Below are 23,977 nucleotides of genomic sequence, written 5' to 3' on the forward strand. Positions count from 1 at the left end.
CCATACTTTTATTTTCACTTTCCTCCTCTTCCTCCTCAAACTCCTCGTCGCCATCCTGTCTGCCCAGCTTCTCGTAGCCATCCTCGCCTTCCTTCTCGTGCTCCTTCTCGCTCTCGCCGTCCCTCGGCATGCTCTCCCGCTCCTCGGAGTCGGAGTAGCCCTGCGGGGTGATGCTCTGCAGGTACGCCCGGTTCATCAGCAGCTCGGCCGGCTCCAGGTGGCCCTTCTCGCGCGCCTCGCGCTCCGCCGCTTCCCGCTCCTCCGCCTCGCGCTTGCAGTAGGAATACCTGTGGTTCATGTGCTGCGAGTACGAGCCCGAGTGCGAGAAGCGCTTGCCACATTTATCGCACTGGTAGGGCTTCTCGCCCGAGTGAAGCCGCGAGTGCTCGATAAGGTGGTGCTTGTGTTTAAACGCTTTCTTACAAATCTGACACTGGTGTGGTCTTTTCCCTGGGAGAAAGAACAAGATCACAGGGTGATTAGTGGCTTTGCGTGAAGCCTCTTTCCACGAGTTCCGTACACGGGTCCGGGCTGGGGCTGAAAGGTCAACACGCCTCGGTCTAACCCAGGGGCAGCTGGGAGAGGCCGTTTCCATCTCCTACTTTGGCACCCTAGTGCCTGCATACGCAACACAACTCCTAACCAAGAAGAAACTAGGAAGCTATTAAGGGAACAATCGCAGAGAGGAAGCTTTTGATTGTTAATTGCCTCACTGAAAACTCTGAAAAATGTCCTATTGGGTCAGAACTTCCTAGCGCGTTAGCACGCCTCTTGGCCGGGTGATTCTCTTCCTCGCGCTTTTTCAAAGAAGGCCTATGAAAGCGATGAAGACAGCATCATTGCTGGCCTAGGCGCCGTATACCCTGAGCTTCTGACATCGTAACCCGTGGCTCTGCAGACGGACTTTCCGTCTCAAACGGGAGCGAATCGCCAAGTCAGGCAGGGGCAGAAACACAGGAAAGATGACGTGAAGAATGTCTTACCAGCCGTATGGTTCTAAGAATAAAAATTAGAGAAGAAGTCGTTGGAAGATACAAAGTAGAAAGATGGATGTCATGGAGGCTGAGCTAATCCCAAATAGTGTTTTCCCTCTAAAGTTTTCCATGAGATGTCAGCCACTTGTGGAGTGTTAAAATACTCTTCAGCTAGAGAATGCTGTATTTCCTTTGGCATTCCAGGCAGTTTCTAACCAGTGTTTGGAACTTGAAACTACTGCCAAGCCTAAACACATCTGGTTGATTCCAGGCCACAAATAGCACTGGAATGCCTTCAACACCTTCCATAGCTGCCATACTTAAAAGTTTATTTCCAAAATAGAATGGACAAAAAAAAAAAAAAAAAAAAAAATATCAGAATGAGGCTCCAGAGTTAAAGGCAGAAATGTCATGTAGGGCACTAGGTATTATCATAACACACATGAAGCTATGTGATTATATTTCCTAATACAAACTTGCATTTCAGCAAATTAAATTAAAAACCGGCATTAGTAGATTCAACCCCATTTTCATTTGCTGAGTGTCATGTTATCAGATTAGGAACCCATTCTACACACTTCAGGTATTCAGTTATACGGTGATACATAATCTCAGTTAGTAATCAAATACCTTTAATAATGTTATTGAACGCCTCTAGGGCATGCTACTAGTTAGAAAACGCTGTAGGCTGCTATATGTTATTTCATTAATGGTCTTTATCTTACTGGAACGTCCAATATAAATTTAGTGATGACAGATGTGGTAAGGCTAGTACTAAGTTCTAGAATAGGAAGTTATTTACCTGCAAGAGAAGAAATTAGAAAAATATTTGTTGGTGACTACTCATTGTATTGGAAATAAGGAAGATTCTGGTAATCTACTTCAAGGCAGCTAATGGCCTGAAGGGGAAAAAAAAAAAAAAAAGGTATAACTCAAACCACACAAGAACCACTTTTCAGCTCTTAGAGAAGATGTTTTGAATGAGGTAAGCTGGATAAGAGAAAAGAGAAATCCAACGGAGTGCCAAGAGTTAGGAAAGCCAGCGTGCTTTTCCATTTGACAAGACCACCATTCTGGGAAGGTCATTTAACAGGAAGCAGAAGTATATTTGGGAAAAAGATAGAGGTTTGGTCTTCCAGAAGACTTCAAGTCACGGTGCATGAATTAGGTCTCTCTCGTATGTACTTGGACCTTAAAGAAAAGGATGCTCTCGGGAGCAAGGATAAGACGTTTCTGACAGTGGCGATTCATTCATAGGGGCAGGATGGTGCAGTGTTAGATAGGGAAGATGGGTTCTGGAGTCTGATTGCCTCGGTTCGAGTCCATCTTTTACAACCAGCTGTGCAACATAGGCATGTTAACCTCTCTGAGAATCAGGGTCCTTGTTGATAAAAGGGAGGTCATTTGGGGGACCTAACTTGTGGCCCCAGGCATAAGGAGTAAAGGAGGCAATGTAGGTAAAGTGGTTAGTACAAGGACTGCACATAGTAAGCACTCAATTAATGTTAGATCATTTTATTCGTTTTTATCAGTACACGTTCAGTAATTCCCCAAGTCGTAAGCAAGATAAAGAGCAGAGCACATGGAAGAAGTAAATCTGAATGGAAAGAAGAGAAATTATAGATGAAAAATTTCTCGGTGCTTTAGTTGCTACAGCGTGCATAGGTAGAACAGTCCTACAACCTCCTTTGGATGTCTCATCAGCTCAGGAGCACAGAAGGTGGGACAGTTAGGTGACTTCATGGATCGGCTGTGAATAATCGTGAATGCCTATCACAGTGACTACAGCTGATACGCCTCTCTCTTCTCCAAAGGAACAAAACACAGAGCAGTGTCCTGAGAGACAACAAACACTCTCCAGGACAAGTTTCAAGGCCTGTTAGAAATGCTTGGGGGATTCCCATTAAACTGCAGTCTCTTACATAGATATTTTGGTTACAGGCAATCAATTTTCAGGGAATTCAATCAATAATAAACAACATGCTTGTAATAGAAATATATTAATTCTACATTATGAACTGACAATCTGAAGGAATAAAATGTGCAGTTATTATGCCATGCAAAGGACAGAATTTGGGGGTAGGGGTGGGGGGGACTGACCTATACCTTGCACTAAATATTCTAGTACTGTCCAGAAGTGTCGCTGGTTAAGTATTTAATAAATTCAATTTAAGTAGGGGCTGCCTTGGACGTTCATCTCTTTTTAATTTGTTTGTTAGGTTTACCTGATTCAAATCAAGATTCCTGGAATTAAATTTCCACATGAACAAGATTCAGAAAAACCTCCAAGTTGACATTGAGTGAATCAAAACTTTTTTAGGGTAATTTTTTTCCCCTAATCTCAAGGTTCATGATTCACCTGACAGCTAGAATGATAATTGAAGTTAATAAATGGAAGGTTTGTGGTATGAAAAATATTATCATATAACTGAGAAACAAAATTGACTGGTAATTTATTTAAAACTTTGACTTTATCTACTCAAAAGTAGAAACATTTTTATTACTTTTCTGAATAAGGTAGGTTTAAGAGTACCTACCACAGTGTCTCAATAAAGAAAGTACTCAATAAATGTCAGATTTAAATTTTAGTGGAATACAAATGAGTTCTTGACAGTGCCTAACACGAGTTTCAGATTTTGTGTTTCACCGTCCTGGCTTGTGACAATTAATCCCATTGAAGTCAGCATCCCAGTCCCGATCCCAGTCCCAGGCCCCAGGAAAAGCAAGCAAGCAATACGCCCTTGGTAAGGAAAATTAAGCATTATGCCTTTGGTGTCTGCCTAGGAAATAAATGAAACAGGCCAAGGTAAAAGAGCACAAGATCTCAAGAAAAAGTAGCTCATAATTTCCTTCTTAATTTAAGCCATTCTATATGTTAAATTGTGGACAGGTGTAACAAACACACTTTATCAATGACACATTTGTAAAATCAGCACATAATCAAATGATGATTCAGCTTCATTTCCCAACCTTAGAATTAATCAACCCAGAGACTGTTCTCACATACAATTTTCATATTAGTACATTCTCAAAGTATTACTAGTAATTAATATAAACAAATAAGAGGCTTCTGGGGCCCAATTAGGGAAGGAAAATGGACTAAATTTTTACATACATCACAGTGCTAGAGAATTCATGAAGAACTTCACGGTGATGGAACCTAATACAGTGACAGTAATAATGTCATGAGATGTTTGGTCAAGAGACCAAAAAGTTAACACACTGGAAACTTGACAAGCTAGGAAGGCAACAGGAGGATAATTAATCACACGTTTAAAGAAACTATTGTATGGTTAGGATCTCGTTGCTATACATTACTTCTAGGTAGCAGATCTTCTCACATCTTAAAGAACCAGAACACTTTATTTTTAATTTTTTTAAATACAGCATATTTTTCAAATTTACTATGCACATTTGTGTTTGTCAACTTTTGGGTCTCTTGACTATCAATATGCCTATGAAGTTTATGGACTATCTCGTTTATAAGAAATAAAGATATTGACGGGATGTCAATATGTATGATAGCCCTCACTAAAATAAAAGTTTTACACTCACCATGTAGTAAATGATAGAGTTTGCATATGGTCATATAATAAAATCAATCAGAGAGGGAAAGATGCCTTCAGTGATGTGCCTATTGTAGCTGAATAATGAAATACAAAATATATTTGACGTTGATTAAAATATTAAATTTAGATATAAAAATATCTTCATAAATATTTAAGTAGGACTCGGTACTAAAAAAAAACATCTACAGATACCTCTGATAAAAGACAAAATTAGGAAAATTTTGACGTTTCAAACATGGAATTATATCACACAAGTATAGAAACTAGTGGGACTTGCTTTTCAAACTAGGTTGCCTTTAACATATCATTAATTGAACTTTTAAAATAATAACAATATCAGACAGTTGAAGAAAGAGAGATTACTGGGGTACTGTTATTGATCAACCTTGTTCTCTTCACAAATACCCTCAACACCTACTGTTCCCCCGACTTCCTCCCACTCTCTGGCTGCCTCCCACACCTGCCCAGTGAGGGAAGAGGGAAGATGAGGAGGAGGAGTACTGCCCAACGATGGTTTTCAATCACTAAAAAGGGCACCAGGTACTTAGAATACAGCAGAAAGTACTCACGTTACCCTTTCTTCTTTTATCTTTTTCTTTTTTGTCTTTTCACCACTTTTCCCCAAAAAGCACTGTTAAGCTAATCTTTTCGCTCTATGTTAAAATGTTTGATAGTAGACTTTCTTGTTTAAGAATGAGTGTTTTTATATAATTTCCCCCTGCCAATATTTTGATTGAGACCCTACACTCTTTCTTTTCCCATCTAGGGCAAGTACAGCATGCCAAATTTCTAGAGGAGAAAATTTGGAACTGGGAGGTGAGGCTGAGTTGCTTTGTGGTTAAAGGTGGAAGGAGGAGGAGGGAGGGAGTGAGCATGGGTGCAGTTCCACTGCGGAGCTGCAGATCGGATCTTGGATTGTGGGAACCAGCGCTGCTTTGCATTGTGGTCCTTCGCCTTTCGTTTTAAAAATTAACCCACTATCTCTCTTATGAACCATAGGGAAGAACTAGGCTGCTATCTTGTCAACTCTGTATAATTGTTCCTAGTTAGTAATGCATGAATTGGAAATAAGCTAATTAAACGTAGAAAGTTTTATTTTAGTCTTCCAAATAGAAGTAGTTTCAGTAGCTCATTTGGCATATTACTTTACTTATACCTTTTTCTCTCACAGTACTAACACTTCCGCTGTATTCAAAAAATGGCCAATTTATAAGACCAAGCAGAACCACCTCCAAGTCGCAGCTTACTTGACGTTTGGATGATAAATCTAATACATCACTGACTGAACGTTTCATTAAGTTTTTACATAGAGCAAGTCACTACAACTTGGGAATGTGAACATATTTTCAATAACTGGCTTGTGCCATGCCATTTCATTGCCCTGGCCACTTACATACACCTTCGACAGGATCTGTGAATTTGGCCTCCAGAGTAACTTGAAAGATATGAAGACAAGCACACTCATAAACACATGAATGATCCAATAAACAGGCAACAAAAAAGTCCTACGGAGCTGGGCAAAAGCATTATTTCTTCCTTGTTGAAGGTATCAGCATATGCTACATCTTATGTCGCAGAAGCGTACTCATTAAATATTATGAAATGTGCAGCAGGCCGGGAAGCTCTAACTAGCTAGTCAAAGTCACTCATACCTGTGTGTTCGTATTTATGCCGCAGAAGGGAACTGCTTTTCTGGAATGTCTTGTCACATAAGTCACATGCATACATGCCACTCTCTGTCTTCTTGATCTTCTTTCGAGACAGACAGGAGTCGGAGTCTGTCATGTCATCTAGGCCTGACATGTAGTCTTGTGCTCCATCAAGCAATTCTCCCTGTGATATAATCACATAGTTCAACACAGTCTCCTCTCTTTGTGTTTATACCAAACAACTTCACGTAGGCTGACATTTGGAGAACCTCAAAAGTGCTTGCTATTCATCGATCTCATTAAGAAAAAAAAAAAAAAAACCCCACACAAAAAATCCTACTACTTTCCATGAACAGCGTATGAGGTCTCACCCTTCAACCAAAATATAAACCTCCTCCGCCCTAGATGGTAGAGCTCATTGTTTTTTAAGGGTAGAAAATGGTCAACTCTGAAGGTGAGAAAAATAAAATTTTCTAAAATCCTCAGTTTTCTTTATATCAGGAAATATCCACCAGTGAAAATCAAACATCAGAATTTGTGTATTTTCCAGTGTGGTTAACTTTAGAAATGATCTGTAGCTGTAGAAACCCCATTTTAATTGAATTTTATATTTAGGTACAAAATGTTATTATTATGCAATCTATTTAAATGTATGTCTACCAACTAAAGGCCTCAAGCTATATTTTTATATTTAATTTTCTAATTTGAAATAGGGAATATTAATAACACTTTTTTTATCAATGTTCTATCTATGTTAAAACAGCCTTCAGCATTGAGCAATAATGAATGTGGATCAGTAAATTATTAAATTTCTTGATATTTATTTTGTCTTGATCCAAAGGAGTGCAAACTTGCATGATAACATACATTTCCATTTGCTAGCTCACAGTTCCGTTTTCTTAGACTGCGTTTGCACTAATTAATATTAGAGGAGATTAAATAGGCTTAAACACATTTACAAAGAGGGCAGACGTACTGTAAATAGGAAGACTGGCACAGCCCTTATAGAGGAGCACGGCTACTTATGCTCCTGTTTTGCAAACAGGGATTATATACTCCATGTTGTTAAAACACACCTGCTTTTGGATCGGAAACCCGTAAATTATTTACCGGTTTGAAAGGTCCATCAGAAGTCAAGCGGAATATACAAAATATGTTTTAAAATGCTCTCCCAAGTACACTATTTTCTATAAAACCAAGTACATATCGGATTCATACACGTCTTATTGCAGATTGTGAACTGTGGACATCTGCACAAGTAGGGGACTGTTCTGGACGCTAACTTTAAGCATCTATGGAAGTCCTGTCAAATACCATCAGGGCTGTATAATTGTAAAAGCATACAGATCAATCTAAATGAACCTCAAAAATAAGTCTGAAGTTCTTTATCTTTCGTAAGGCAGCTGTGTTTCCACAGCTCTGTGTTCCACTGATTCTCCATTTGTTTGTCTAGCCCAGCCAGCTTGAGGTTCAAGTGAAAACCAACTCTGCCATGTCTGTTGAAAACACAGCATTTAATTTTTTTTTTCGCTAAGACTCCCTGCCCCCCACCCCCGCCCGCAACATGCACATACACAATGTAATATAATTTTCAAGGTCTCCTCTGTTCAGAGCAAAAGGGTAGGTCTCTGTACCTGAAATCCTTGTTTCCGCTGGTACTTTCTCCTTTGCTGCATATCAGCAAAAGTAGCTGCTCCAGTTGGGTAAGTATAGGCCATATGTGGTAGGAAGCTCATCTGATCCAGTCCCGGGTATGGTCGTAGCCCAGGGATACTGGTCTGGACTGGTGGCATGAAAGTGGCAGGGGGAAATGCGCTTTGTGGAGGAAGAGCTGTGTACAAAGTTTTGGCACTAAATGGGTTCATGCCGAACACTGGGTTGGTGCTTTTGTTGTCCAGATTATTTGAGTTTGAAAACTCCTTCTTGATAAAAGTCAAGTTTAGAGGCTCATCCGAGTTTTCAGATGATGAAGAAACACTGTTATGGTCTAAATTTATGCTGCTAGCTTTTGTTTTGTTCTTTGTGGCTATAATACTTTTGGGTTCTTTCATTTGTTTTGGTAATGACAAGTCCAAAGGCTCAGCCTGGAGCTCCTCAGAAGAGAAGCTGTTTGGAGTGTAAGAACTACTGTGGGAGTTTTTAGAAGATGTGGAGGAAAGATTTAAGGGAGAGGGAGTATTACTCCTTGAGTGGTCCAATTTCTCAACTGGTTTAATATTGGTAAAATGGGAAGGTTTGGTTAGCCTGAGAGGAGGATCACAATTCGTCACACTGTTGTGGAGTTCTGCTATGGATGGTGATGTTATGGAGTCCATAGGCTTTACGGGAGACCTGGGTAATAAAGAGTCTTTTGTGGGAGGGTTACTGTTGGGAGCTAGCGGCTTGGAGTTCCTTTCCAGTGATGGTGACCTGGAATTTGAATACTGGTAGACTTTTCGTTGCTCAAACCATTCCTTCACAAATTCCTGAGGAAGGCCCACAGCAATGGAAATTTTCAGCAGTTCATCAGAGTTGGGCTCCATGTTCATAGCATAATACGCTTTCAGTACAGACATGTGGTCCTTGTATGGGTTGATGGGGCTTGTCATTCCTTTCTCAGAAAGTACAGATGACAAGAGGAGGGCTTTATTATCAACAAAAACTCCGGCTTTGTTGGGGACTATGTTGTCGTGAGGTTGCAGGACTGCCTTGATCTCTTCATTCATCTTACAAAGGTAACGTTCATGCTGATGCAAGGGAATGGGCCCAGGGAAACTTTCTTTACAGAACTGGCAAGAAAATGGAGTGGATATGTTGTGGTTCTCGATCATTTTATCATCAGTGACCAAATCTATTAAAGTACGTAGCTTCTCTTTCTTTATATTACTGATCTGTCTCCTTGAGTCAGTAGTCAAGCTCTGGAGGCAAGCTTTGGCTTCATTGACTTTTTCTAATGTGTAGTCAATAATACTTTTAGTGGCACCATTATGACTCACTACTGGAAGACCTACGGGTGGAATATTAGGAGAAGTGACTCCTTGTTCCTCAGGTTGAGAGCATGGATCCTTCATGTGATAACCTTTCAACTTGGAAATTTCTTCAGCCTTGCAGTCCATTTTTTGCCTGGAAACCGTATTGTCCACAATCTGTAGAACCTTTTGTACCTCGCTTAAGTTACTGTTCATCGTGGGAAATCCGAGTAGAGGGGCTTCCATCCCTACACCTAAGTGCTGCATTGGACTCTGGGCAGACGGATGAACTCCCAAAGGGCTCGTGGTTCCAAGTGCACCATTCATAAAGGGACTAGTGCCACTGAACCCGTGTGTGGCCATAAGAACTTTATAGTCATTGAAGTCTAGTGGTTCCGTTTTAATTTTAAGTAAGCCTGTCTGTTCAGACATACTAAGTGGTTTTCCATTCTCCAATTTGTTTCTTAACTGGGTAATAGCTGAATTAGTAGGAGAAGAAGAAACAGAATTAGGGGAAGAACCCGTCTTGATATTGTTTCTCATTCGGCCATTTACGGAGATTAAACCAATACACTTCTTGCTGCTGATGTGTGAACTGTAGGAACCAGAATGGGAGAAACGTTTCTTGCAGTTTGGGCACTCGTACGGTTTTTCACCTAAAATGATAATCAAAATTAACATTACATATCTTCGAGTGGGTAACGATTGCAATTGTCCACCAATGCAAGAATCTGTGAAACCAAATGGAAGGAACACAGTGGGGTACCTCTACATTCTAGGTGCTTAGCTTAGACTTATGTGGCCTTAACTGTTGCTGGGCTTTATCTACCCCGGGAGAACATAATTCAAGATGTTAGCAGTGGAAGGTGAGGGCTATCTATGCCTTTTTCAGCCAAGATCCCAAATCTTGTCTTGCCATCGGCAGCCTCCTATTTAAACAGAGTGTCAGATTAATGTGTGGTCAATAGCACCATAAAGATGTCACAGTATTTAAAGGGAAGTGTAGCCATGGCTTTAATCAACCCTGTAGAGATCCCATTGATTCTACCAATCCAACTAGTCCTTTGAATAGCATCCAATTTGGTAATAAAATGCTTGGCAGAGCTATCAAAATAGTTATAAAGAAGAAATCTCAGTGGTAGGATGTTGTTCTGTACTATACAGCTCCCAGGAATCAAGGAACATTTATCATACAAAAGCTCTCATCCAAAATTCTTCAGTGTTTTCTTTCATGGTTAGGTATCAAAAATGAACACCTTTCAGAATTTGCCAGCCGAGTTTCTTCAGGTCAAAAATATTTAATCTGTAGAAGAGCGTTTGAAAGGACAAAAAAGGAGCCTCTAGATTTTGTAAGAAATCAAAGCATTTGCAATTTTTAGGAAGTCTAAACATTCCTTTTCCTTTTGTAAGATCATGCTACTTAGGTGGTACCACAAGGCTCATGAAGGCAAAGCAGGCTCACGTAGTTTGCGAAATAAAAGGGTAGTTCCAAAAAGCTACAAACAGGATTGCGTAAATTTTAAACAATCTTTTAAAACTCCCCTAATGAAACAAAACGCAAATGTGAGCACCAGCACCTCTGCTACTCACCACTGTGAATTCGCAGGTGTTCTTTCAGATGGTGTTTATATTTGAAAGCCTTGCCGCACTCTGTGCATTTGAACTTGCGATTACCTGCTCCTTGGGTCAGCATTTGGTGCTATAAAAAGAGAAAGGCTGACATCAGTTTTGTGCGGGAAGAACAAAGGAAATTTGTTACAAATATTTTTAAAAGGCCTCTATTTTTCAGACAGGCCAAAATGTTTGAGTGCATGTTTATTTATTTGCCCAGTCTTTCAGAGTTGCAATAAAGGTGATAATGTTGGCAATAAAATTGGAACAAATAAAAAAAAAAAAGTGCTTTCACATGCGCATCCAACACTTGCTTTAGAATTATCTCTGTAGTCTCTTTTCCAAAATGTTTCTTTGAGCCTTTGGAGATGAGAAAGTATAATTGTAAAGATGTTTGTGGTTTACTGCACATTCTAAAATCTGAAGATTCCCTGTTGGAATGCAACTGTTTTGTCAAGGAAAAAAATAAATATTATCCTGAAAAATTCTAAGTAGCCTCCAAAAAAACTCCCCATGCAAAGAGCTAATTTTATCAAATTTTCTGTATCAGGGTAAAAGTAGAGCTGATACTGAAGCGATATCAATTTTAAAGAAGAAAAAAAAAAGCACACACACACAAACAAAAAAAAATTCTTGACTATAAATATTTCATTACACGATAAGCATGTTTAAATATCCCATTCACTGTGCTAGTAGCAAATGTAAACCCTGTTTTTCCTGATGTGTTGCATATCAGATTTGATTCATTATCAAATGCAAGAGACAACATCTTGGGTTCTAGCTGCTTGAGCAGTTTTATCACAGGCCAGTAGGAAAGACTTCAACGACTTTTCATTTTCCTTTTTAGTAGTGTGCTAGGGAGTAGGGACAAAAGAGAAAAAAAGTTTGCTGAAAAGACAAGTTAAAAGCAGCAAAGATATAATCAAACACAGCTGACCTTTTTGAACAAGAGAAAAAAAGCACTGTGACTTAGAATGCTAAAAAAAAAAAAAAAAAAAAAAATACAGTCATCCACTCTGGATGCTCAAGGTAGGAGGTCAGCCTTCTTCAAGCAGCAATGACACAAAAGCCTTTTGCAAAAAGACAGCACAGAAGCGGTATGACAACTGCTAGGGTGTGCTGAATCTTCCCACATTCCTAGTGAGACAGATGGTGTTACATGGGACACAGGGAGGTTTGTTCAAACAGCAGCAACCTTCAAAGATCAAGCGGAGCCCAGCCCGCGGAGCGCCATTGAGGGACCAGCGCTCATATGTTGCTGAGTTGCATAAACAAACAGCAACAGCTGCTTTGTCTCCCCCCACAGCCCTCAGAGGACTACTATAAACTTTAGTTGTGCCACTGTTAATATGATACAATCATTTTAATTTACTAATTGTAAATGCCATGAGCAAATGAGGGGACTTTTCAACACCAAAGCTACCATTCATAATGCGCCAACACAATCACACTTCTGCATGTGAAATTTAAAGCAGTTATGCTAGATAAATATCTAGGCACTTTTTTTTTTTTCCCTCGAGTTTTTGTGCATATAAGCAAGGGGAGATAAACTGTTACGTAAGTGTAACTATGCAAGCATAGCTTTTGTAAGTGAACTTTGAAAAACGTTCAGGTGACAAGCCCAATCGGATAGAAATGGAATGATTTTCCTGAGCTGTTCTTTTACAATAGTAAGATCCCATAATATAGTATCATCACCATGTCTTGATTGTGTTTGGTTATCCTCATTTTCCTTATTCAAAGAAAATAATGCCCACAAGAAAAAAGAAGCATAAGAATGTTATAGGATGTCTGGTTTAACACTTTTTTTTTTTTAAACTGATACGGTAGCAAGGCTTAAATAGGAGGCTTCCAGATCTGTAAGGCCAGTTACTGGGACTTCAGGCACACCATTTCTGTTACCATTCAAACACGTAATACCAATCTGCAGTCATTTCTCCCAGGAGGACAGAAAGAGCAGTTTTGCTAAAACATGTAAGGGACACTGTGAATCATTCCTATTCAAACATTTTAAGGATTTAAGAAGCTATGCTTACCTCTCAAGATTGAGTTTTTATTTTTTAACACAAATCAGCCAAAAGAGGCAGAACAATCTTAACATTTAGCCATAGGCATGCAAATCAAAAGGGATCATTTTAAATGTACGTCCAATATTGTAGTATCAATCCAGTTTATTTTATATCTATATAAACAGACGTATAATATGCCTTTTTGATTTTAAAAAAAACCACTTAATTAGATTTCAGAAACTAGTAGCAGCTTGTAAAAACACTCTAAGTACCTGAAGGTGTTATATGACAAATGAAAGAAATACACACTTCTTTTACTCTGGCTTAGATCCTATATGAAAAAAAAAAAAAATTCTGAGTAAAACTAGGTGAAAAATGGAATTAAAATTGCTGAGATGTTTAATAATGTATAATTAAAATGCTACGATTTCATTCACTTTTTGTGGAACATAAAAATGAAACTAAAGTCAAGTTAAAGTGCAAATAAAATTTCTAAATTAGAAATTAACACACTCATTCGATCGTGAACATAAGACTATTAAATCATATTAGAAGAGACCATCAAAAAATCATTTAGACCTCAATTAAAGCTATTACCATTAAAAGATCTGCATCTTCAAAATGCCATGAAAAATTAATAGTGATTGCCAATCAAAGCAATATCGTTTCTCTAAGGGGTTATTATAGCAAGAAATCACTTAAAACCAACCCCCCACCTGATCTGTCCCTGGCTTGTGCGTCACCATATGCCGCTCGAGCTGGGTGCGGTAGGCAAACGTGTAGCTACAAAGAGGGCAGGAAAAGTTCTCTTCATTCTTCTCGTGGCGGTACTTGATGTGCTCCTTCAGTGATGTCAAGCGCTTGTAGCCCCGGTCGCAGTAGGGGCAGGTCAGCAGTTGGGCAAAAGCATCTGGAGTTCCAGGTGGCAGGTCTGTAGCCGAGAGACGAGAGGGAGAGAAGCAGGCCAAAAGGTCAGTAAATCAATGGCAGCTAATGGGCTGCCTGCCCGGGCTGGTATGACAGGAATCACTGCAATCTGCTCCGCAAGAGCGCCATCACTGCCCCCGGCCCCCGCGCGCACCGGTCCCCGCGCGCACCCAGCACAGACTTGTCGGAATCAGCTCACGCTGCGCTGGGAAGTTAATTAATTACTGGCGCTTTTGGGGGGAAATTTGAACAGCTGATAAATGAGGAAATTCTCTTTAGGTGACTGACAGTTCGTGGTAAAAAACCTTTGGTCACATGTGACTCGGGAATTCACAGCCGGCCAGAGCTTTTTCAGGTGTCAGTAAAGAAGAAAGGGAAGGCGAGGGTCACTCGCTCTAAACTTTTTTTTTGTTCCTCAAAAGAGAAATATTTCAGAAACATTGGAATCAATTCCGATATTTTTATCTCTTAGAAATGGGCTCTAATTGTTCTTGTTCTTTATTGGATGTACAAATGACACAAATTTGCTGACAAAAAAAATTTCACAATACCCTAAAATTACAGTTCTAATCTTTGCTCATGAAATTCCATGCCTCTGCAGCTGTTCTTCAAATTTTAAGGTAAACACCCAGGCATGTAGTGCATTTGTAATTGTAACAGCTGCAGAGGTCAGTGTAGTGGCTAAAAATGAATTACAGCCTCACCATTTTCTTCTTGCCCATTGGCCTCTGGCGTGCCAAGGCGAGACAGCTCCTCGGGGGCTTCTGGGTAAATAATGGCTGTGTCACTGCGCTGAAGGTACTCCTCGATGCTGACTGCATGGCCATCGCGTTCCTCCAGTTTTCTTTTGGCAAAGTATTCCTCAAAGTCTGATGTGCAATTTGCATTCTTAACTGAAATCATAAGAGGACATCATAAATGTCTTTGCGGGGGCCTTCTTCCGAGGGACCCAAGTCCATTTACATCATTGTTAGTACGAAATGTTGACTTGCAAAAAGACAACAAATACCTAGTTTATTTGTAAGAAGTGTCACAGATGACCAGTCATTGATTGAATGCTTATTCTTGTAATAGATGCAAAAAAAAAAAAAAAAAAAGAGGACACCCTGCTTTAAATTAAATAGGCACATCTTTATTTTCCTCTTCCTGGAATACGGGTCCGCATAATTCACCAGGAATGAAAGATAGTTTAAAATATTTTTTTAGGGAAAATTTAAAAAATGAAAAAAAGAGCTACATTCTAAGATCCATAAACATGAGAGATAATAGGAGCCCAAAGCTACTTTAACAGTCTATATAAACCTTCCTTTTCTTTTAAGAAAGGTATATTTAATTTTTTATTGTCCACTAAACTTAACGTGCCTAACCACACATACATCCTGTTGCTAAATATAAACTTTTAACCTTCCACTCTGCACATCACAGATGGCCAGGACTACACAGTCTGACACAGATGCGAAAGGATAGATATTCCTAGAGAGATAATAATGGGACTTAGTTAAAGAATCATGGGATGTGGCACTTCACCTCGCCCTATGATTTCAATATTTAGCTCAGTATTTTAAAGCTGCGTGAAAATAAAATGAAGCTCATAAATAGAAATAAAATAGAATTAACAGAAAGACTTAATAAAAGCAAAAGAAACTGGCTATACTGCTGTGTGATTTTGATATGATTGTTAACTGTTGTCATTATGATTCTATTCCCATGAAATGAATAATAGCTGCAAATCAATTTTAGCAACGGTGTCACAAGACTTTGTACATTTGAAACCTCTAGATACGTTTCTGAAATAAGCTGTGGCTTAAATACCCTAAATAAACACTTTTATGCATGAGACAGTGTTGGGGAGTGTGTCTGCTACAGTAAGTAGATGAATACAAGTCCATTGCTAGCACAATTAATGGTGGAGTCCTACTTTCGTAGTTTCTGAGAGCTGTTAACCTTGATTCCCCTATATTCTTCACCTCACCTTCTCTGCCATAAAAGATATTCCAGTATTTGCCATACTAGTTATTTCTGAGCATTTGTGGCAGGGTGATGTTCGAACAAGCTGGTCAATTTTTCTTTTTATTTTCATTTTTATTCTTGCTTTCACTGTTACAAACTTGTGGATTATAGATGAAAAAAACAGAAAGCGGAAACTTCCATTAATTCAACAAGTACTGAATGACTGGTATATGGTAGGTATCATGTCTTGTTTTGATAAGCAAAAAACAGATCCAGTTTCATCCTTCAGGAAGACACGAGAACAATCAGTACACCTGATATTTTCTCAAAAATAAAAATAACGTTACACACTCACATAAGTATTAGGACAGGAAGTTGTGTGGTAGTCTGAAAGAAGCAGCAGGGGAACCCGATGGAGTATAGAAGATCAGGAAAACTTGAATGGAGAAGGCATGGAGTTCACGAGCTGTAGAAGCTGGGGCAGACCAGCGCATGCAAGGATGCGGGGACTGGAAGGAGCGTGGTGCCTTTCACCACCTAAAGAGACAGTGCTCATGTGCAGACAGCGAAGGGAAGCAATACGATGCGAGGGTGGAGAGGCAAGCAGGAACCAGAACATGCGGCCTGCGGCAGCCCTCTTACAGACTGGGCTTTTATTCTAAGAGAAACAGGAAGCCATTGACAGGTATTAAGCAAGGAGATGATTGGATGAAATTGTGAATTATCTGCATTTTTAAATGACAGCTCTGACTATTGTATGGTAGGGGCTGCGGGAGAAGAAAAGTCGATTCTGGGAAACCCGTTAGGAGTTTCTTGCCATAAACCAGGCAAAGATAAAGGTTAAGGAATTGGTGATGGAGACTATGAGAAGTGGCTGGATTTGAGAGATATTTAACAAGTGAAAACACTAGCCTTGGGGGAAGGATTGGCTGTGCCAAGGAGGGAGAGGCTAGGACCTTATCCTAGGTTCAGGCTTTCCAAATTTGATGGATGACAGATGAGAGTCACCAAAGCACGGAGCACCGGAATTCTAAAAACACTTGAAACTATGAACCAATACATTGCATCAAATAAAAGGAAACTGGGGAGAATCACACTTTGCAGACTATTAAACTAAGTGCTAACAATCCTGAATGGTGTGATCTCAAAACTTTCCCTCTTGCCCCTCCAGCTTCTGATAAGTTGAACAAGAGCGACAGTCTGATTCCAGCACCTGTATTTCCTTCGAATATAGGTTTGGAATGTGTAATAGTAGATTACGATTTTATACCTTGAAATTTGTTTAAATCTTTTCTTCGAATCTCGTCTTAACTCTCTTCTTTACTTATTTATTAAAATTTCATTTTTAAGTAACCTCTGCACCCAATGTGGGACTCGAACACACAAACCCAAGATCAAGAGTTGCATGTTCTACTGACTCAGCCAGCCAGGCACCCCCAAGTCTGAAATCTTTTAGAAGATTGCTTATGATGCCACAGATGCTTTCCAAATGGTATTTATTGGTAGTGAATGTGATGGTGTCATTTAACTCGCACCATTTAATCCCTAGAGAGTACGAAGAACTGCCAACTTACACAAACTATTGGTTCATTGTTGTGGATCATCAAAATGCCTTTACATCTATCAGAAATCACCTTTTGTTTTTAACACAAGAAAAGATAAAGGGGACAAGATGGTGGCTCAAAGATGAACCTCTTTTGAGCAACTTGACTGATTTGACCAGGGACAGACTTCTTTTTCAGCCCTGTGGCAGTAGAAAGTCATCTAACAGCTCCTTTCTGAATCCAGACCTATTAGAATGTTGTCAAGTGTTTAAGGCATGACTTATTTAAGCTTTTTAAGAACACTGACCCATTTAACGATCCTTAGTGTAACCTAGTAAAAATGGATGGATGGACATTTTAACATCCTACTTTTATCTTGATATTTCAGCAACTATTTGAATTATCTGGCTATCTTTTCACGAATTTTCATTTGCATATGAATGCTTCCATCAGAAATGTAACCAAATGCAAATTCAATGGGATTTGCATTAATAGCCTTTTGGCTTCAACAGGGGGAAAATTCTGATTTTTCTGGATAGGCAAACTAAACTGCATCTAGAAACAACACTACTGGTATTTGGAAGGCAGTTCACTTGCTAGGTCAAATTTGCCTATGCTAAATTTCTATGTCAAGTGTGATAGGGACAAAAGACAAATCATACGCTCTCTTTAAGGATCATCTTTGTACCCTGAGCTTTGAGTATATTGCTTAGAAATTAGTAGGCTCTTAAGAATCATTTATGGAATGAATGTGGAATAAATTATGTGCTTAACGCTAATCTTGGTATAGAAGTCTTCTAGTAAAAGGAAGCATAAGGTAAGATACCCACAGTTGAGCTAGGAATTCAGCCTGCTATTCAGGCAATTCTAGAACAACTATGTGATTAACTGTGTAGTGATGACCATAAATACCTACAAGAGTTCGGTAGGGTTCAGGTGAGTGATCAAAAAAATTTCATGAAGAAGATAGCACTCAATCATTTAAATCCATTTGCCCCATCAAGATTTTCTTCATGTGGTATAAAGATATGCTATTAGCTATACATCTCATATATGTAGAGTCACTTAAGTGGGCTATATTCTAGACTTCCATGAAATAGTCTAGGCATAACCCACCCAGATATAATGTGGCTTTTTTCCTTGGTGTTGCTATGGGTACTTGTAACATATGGTTTTCCTGCCCAGTACCACAACATTCTCCTTTGCCTGGGAATGGCTCCCCATATTCTCTATTGTCAAACTTTATGGTACCCAAGGGAATTGCCTTATTATTGCATGACTCTGCTCTCCTAGCCACAATGGATTAATCGGCACCTAAAGTGAACCTATCTTAGTCCTCCATTCTCTAGGCCAAACTGTTGATTGGTGCAGGGGTAGCCAATGGATCCAACTGAGTCAGCAAATCCTTGCCTTATGATTTTAGGACTGTCCAAAAGGGAGCATCAAGGGAGTTTATTTCCTTCAAGTGACTGTAGCTATAAGATGTAGAACAAAGGAACTGATATATCCCATGTAGGGTAAGAAGATTTATGAAGAAAGAGACTGAAGCAGGTATGCAGAGAGAAGAGAAAAGCAAAGACAAGATGGCAAGTCCTGACAGTACATTTCTAGCTATATTTGCTCCTGAGGCCAAGCTGTACCTGTGTCCATCCACTGGCTCTGTTGTCAAACCTCCTTAGAGTCTGTGAGCTGAAAAACTCCCTTTTCTACTTCAGGCTATGTGTGTTTCAATCTCTGAGATGCCAAATCACCCTAATTGTTATATCTGAACAAATAATGGGATTAAATTTTGGTTACTCTCAAACTTGTTGAGGAGGATGAAGTTTTGGTTCTGTATAGCAGTTTACATTTTTGGTTTTTACAAAGATTTTGTAATACTATATTGTGGACATAGGAATGAGGTAGAAAATTCACTAGAAAGTTATAGAATTCCCCACTGCATTTTTCTAGTGTAAAATCAACCTCATTTTTTTAAATTTTATTTTATTTTTCTTCTGTAATCCTCTTCACTCCTTGTCTCCTTGGAAGAAATGCCAAAATACACTGACAAAGGATATTTGCATGATATTTATGATCAAACCATAACAAAAATTCACAAGAAACCTCAAAGTAATTTCTTCCCATACCTTCTCTGGAGATTTTGCATTTAGTCCTAAAATTTACCCTAGTGTCTTACAAATATCTCAACCTCCCCTAAGGTTAGGTAAACTTTTCTGTACCCAAACAAAAAACAAAAACAAAAATTCATTAATTAAAAATGCTTCTTCATCACCATGTGTATTTTTAATATTGTTAGGATAAATTTCTAGGTTGCTTCAATTTAGAAAAGCTTCATGTTTCTTGTCAGTATGTTCACTCTTGCTAATGTTGCTTATTAATGATACTTTCATAAATAGTTTTCTGTCTACTTTAGATATTGATATTCTTAGATAATGATAATTATCAATATGGATTAACTTTTAAAGTTATTGCTTAAAAAAGAAGCAATGTTAATAGAACTCTAAATGAAAGAGATGTATTGGTCTTCAAAATCAGTCACCTCCCATAACTGTTTTAGGACACTTTCTCAAAGATACTTAAAAGTGAGGTTTGCTTAGTGTCCACAAATAGTTAAATCATAATGAGACCTTGATACTCATTCCTTCTCTTTTTCTGTTTTTCTCTATTTACTTCCAACCCTTCGCCATTTATTTTCTTCATTTGTAATGAGCATGTGTTCTTGTAGGAAGGCAGGTACTCTATTATAACTGATCTCGTACCCAGCATGTTTTCCATTTTCATTAAAAAATTGAAGAAATATGTTTGAATATTATGCCAAGCCATTTTAATGAACATAAAATGAACAATAAATAATTCTTACGGAAAAGAAAATATCTTGGAGGGTCTAGAAAAGCTGAAGTAAATACACGTAAAAAACCGAGTTGAATCATTCATCCATCCCACTGCTTAATAACTATTTATTGAGTGCCTACTAATGCCAGAGAGTGTGCTTTGGGATGAGGATACAATGGTGCTTTTTTTTTTTTTTTAAGATTTTATTTATTTATTTGACAGAGAGAGACAGCGAGAGTAGGAACACAAGCAGGGGGAGTAGGAGAGGGAGAGCGGGCTTCCTGCCGAGCAGGGAGCCCGATGTGGGACTTGATCCCAGGACCCTGGGATCATGACCTGAGCTGAAGGCAGACGCTTAACGACTGAGCCACCCAGGCGCCCCAACAATGGTGTTGATTTATAATTGTTTTCCTGCTTCTGTGATTCTCATATTGAGAGATATGTATATGAAATGGTTGTGGTTCTGCAATATACAGACATATAAATACATAATGTATAAATGTATACATAAATGTATAACAAGGAATATATATATATATATATATATATATATATATATGGATACTTCTCAGTATAACGTAGAAATTATGCACTTATCATATAATCTGACTTTTACTTGAGGTATATAAATTCTCATGGCTACTTTGTTTAAAGTTAATTAATGAATAGAAGCATTCTTATCATTAAAAATGCATGTGTGCCTTTCTGTAGAAGGCTTCCAAAATACATATTAGCACCAGATATCTAAAAACAACCGTAAGGGAAGAGGACAATCTTTTTCTCATTACCCAGCTACACAGGCAGCCCAGCAGAGCCTCTGACTGCTATGGAGATGTGTGCAAAGCCAGGGAAGGCTCCTCCAGAGAGACAAAGTTTTCTTTTCTTCTTGGGAAATAGCACAGCGTCTGGGTGGGTCTCTCCACGCCTGCTCTGACGTGGCTTTCTCCAGGGAACGCATGCTCAGATGCCAATGAGAGTCCCTGACGTGTAAGAGCTTTAGGAGAGGGAGGGGCAGAAGGAACGGGGGATAGGAATCTGGGAATCCGTAGTACTCTGCAGGATCAAATATCTCCCTCAACAGCAGGAAGCAGCTCAGTCAGGGACACAGTCTAATTTTAAAGTGAGGTTTTATATTAAGGGACTGTGAATATCAAAATTTAGAGACCTCTGAGCCTTAGACAGTTTTGATTGCTATGTATAGAGACAGAATCCAGGCCTTTAAAGGAAGAATCCCAAGTAAGTTCATATGTATTTATTTTTCACATTACTGTGTAATCTAAAATTTCGGAATTGGTATCTTACTGAAAAGATTCTTGGACTATGTTATTATATTTTTGAGGGGTTTATAAAGTAAGGTGTTTTGCCCGGCAATTCAGTGCTCTTCTTATAGGCTTTTTGTAGACACACAACCCCTAAGGATGCTCTAGGGCGTGGTTTTCAAAATGTGGCCTCCAGGCCAGCAGCATCAGTATTACCTGGGAACTTGTTCAAAAACACAACCAGCAGCTGATGCACACCCAGTTTAAGAATCAATGCCCTGGGAATTCAGTTATCTGTATCACCTGGCTAAAATAAGGTATTCAGTGACATGGTTTGGGGAAGCAGCGCAGAATTAGCCCCATATCACGTGGCCTTCCTGACTCTCTCAACCTGAGCTCAGAACTTCCTTCTGCACTTATCCATCTGCATATCTCAATCACTGAACTTAGCACATCACATTATATAACCTTTCGTTTATGTATCTGTGTGCTGATTGTGTTTTATTCAGCTTTGTATCACCAGTGCCTGGTACAGTGCTCAATAACGGAATGATCAGATCAGGTTCAGGGTCATTGGGCAACCCATTTTGGCTCAGCCACATAGAATGTTTAATCTCAGTATCTTCATCTGTAAAATGAGCTAGGATATGCTTTCTGAGGTATCCCTGAAGTTTCAGAATTCCATACTTTCAATAAATTAATTGCCCTAATCAATTTGCTTTTTTATTCACTGGCTAGGCCTAAAGAGTTTCATCTATAGTCTTTTCAATTAAAGACTCAAAGCAACATAGCTTTCTGCTGGAGGAACCACAGACACAGATTGAGATTTTGGAGGTGACTAGAAACCATTGACAACATCACAAGGAAAACAGTGCTTATTAAACATTTGTTGAGTGAATGAAGGGGACACTCAAGAAGCTTGGGATACCAGTTATTTCTTGTGGGAACCCTTGCTGTGAGGTGGACTTAGCTGTTCCTCATCACAAACAAAGCTAATAAAACCACGGCATTCATTAGCCAGGAAGCGACAGGATCTTCTTGGTATACACTGATTACAGCCTGCAAATGACCCTCCTGTCTCACCTACCAAGTGCTACATCTGTTTTTCTCTCTTTAAAACCTATCTCTTTCTCTAGTTTATTTTTATAAACTTACTGTATGGGGTTAACTAAAAATTTTAAAATGATGATTTACATGACATATCTGACTGGATGACAAAACTCTTCCAAGATATAAGACGGCGACAGGGAGTATAAACAAGAAGAAAACGACAGGCTTTATAATAATATGATTCTCTCCTTGTTGAGTACTTAGGTATTGAATTATCTGATAAACTGATCTTGCACAATGGATTTACACTATATATTCACTCAACCCTTGCTGAGAAATAAGATCAAACTTGTGTGGCTTCTGTTACCCATATAAGAAATCTAGCTAATTAAAAAATTTAATTTAGGGGCTCCTGGCTGGCTCAGTCAGTGGAGCATGTGACTCCTGATCTCAGGGTTGTGAGTTCGAGCTCTGCATTGGGTGTAGAGATTACTCAAATAAACAACAACAACAACAAAAGATTAAAAATAATAAAAAAATAAAAAAATTTAGTTTAAATTCCACGTAAGAATAAGAGGAATTGGAAGTTATTAAACCAAGAGCATAATAATGGTACAGAAGCGTTCTTACTCTTTTCCCCACTTTCTTCTCTGCTATTGAGTGATGCACAAAATTTGTATTTAAAGAAGCCAAACTACTTGCTAGCCTCCTAACCTTATCATTAATATCATCAATTTAGGGGAGTTATACCTTGAACCATGGTGTTTCTTGCTCAGGCAAGATTTTCAATCTAGATCTAGAGGCTTCCAACTGCTCTGGAGACACCTCAGAAGAATCTGATAAACCTGGACATAGTTGGCATTTCTCTGTGGTACTTCGGGTGGAAAATCCCTGGTCCCACCCCTTCCCATTCTGGCTTATACTCTGCTATTATCCTAATGCATTTTGTGAGCTATATACAGGACTGGCTACAGTGGGGCCCAGTGGGCCTGGTGCAAAATGACAACAGAAGAACATTAAACCAAAGTCAAAGCTCTAACAAACACAGGGCCCTGGGTATAATACCACGAGGCAGGACCTCCCCCTCCCATGCCAACTAGCTCAGCCAGTGCTTTGTTGTCTTTGTTCAGGCTTCCCAGGAAAAATTCATTAGAAGAAAGGGTAGGGTGGGGTGGAGTTCAAAATTTCTAGTCTAATTTCCTCATTTAACAGATGATACAACTAAGGTACAGTGAGGTTTATGATTCATACAAAGTTAGACAAATAATTTCTGGAAAAGCTTGATGGAGAATTCATATATCCTGACTTTTTTTTTTTTAAAGATTGTATTTATTTATTTGACAGAAAGAGACACAACGAGAGAGGGAACACAAGCAGGGGGAGTGGGAGAGGGAGAAGCAGGCTTCCCACGGAGCACGGAGCCCGATGTGGGGCTCGATCCCAGGACCCTGGGATCATGACCTGAGCCGAAGGCAGACGCTTAACGACTGAGCCACCCAGGCGCCCCTCATATATCCTGACTCTTAACCCATTACTCTTTCCACGGTATCATAGTGACTCAATATGCGAAAGAAAAAGACAGAGAGAGAACCCCATCTTTTCAGTTTTTCAGTATGCCCAACCGATTTGACATGATTTGAATAGGTCCTAGATGC

The 23,977-nt window shown here is 39.2% G+C and overlaps 1 protein-coding gene across 5 annotated transcripts in view; it reads right to left on the reverse strand.

The window, feature by feature from the left end:
• ZEB2 (zinc finger E-box binding homeobox 2) overlaps window positions 1–23,977 on the reverse strand; it is a 126,819-nt gene that overhangs the window by 1,583 nt on the left and 101,259 nt on the right. For all 5 annotated transcript variants that reach the window (XM_045868920.3, XM_045868921.3, XM_064586478.1 and 2 more), the window contains 6 exons: window positions 14,392–14,580; window positions 13,477–13,691; window positions 10,731–10,839; window positions 7,827–9,796; window positions 6,196–6,376; window positions 1–450 (listed from right to left, as the gene is read on the reverse strand). The exon at window positions 1–450 is cut by the window's left edge and continues 1,583 nt beyond it. In XM_045868920.3, the coding sequence (XP_045724876.1) occupies window positions 1–450; window positions 6,196–6,376; window positions 7,827–9,796; window positions 10,731–10,839; window positions 13,477–13,691; window positions 14,392–14,580 (3,114 nt within the window). The remainder of the gene's footprint in view (window positions 451–6,195; window positions 6,377–7,826; window positions 9,797–10,730; window positions 10,840–13,476; window positions 13,692–14,391; window positions 14,581–23,977) is intronic.

Source organism: Mirounga angustirostris, unplaced genomic scaffold (assembly GCF_029215605.1).
Source record: "Mirounga angustirostris isolate CCGP_5_RB_7025 unplaced genomic scaffold, mMirAng1.0.hap1 SCAF_3, whole genome shotgun sequence".
Classification (NCBI taxonomy): domain Eukaryota; kingdom Metazoa; phylum Chordata; class Mammalia; order Carnivora; family Phocidae; genus Mirounga; species Mirounga angustirostris.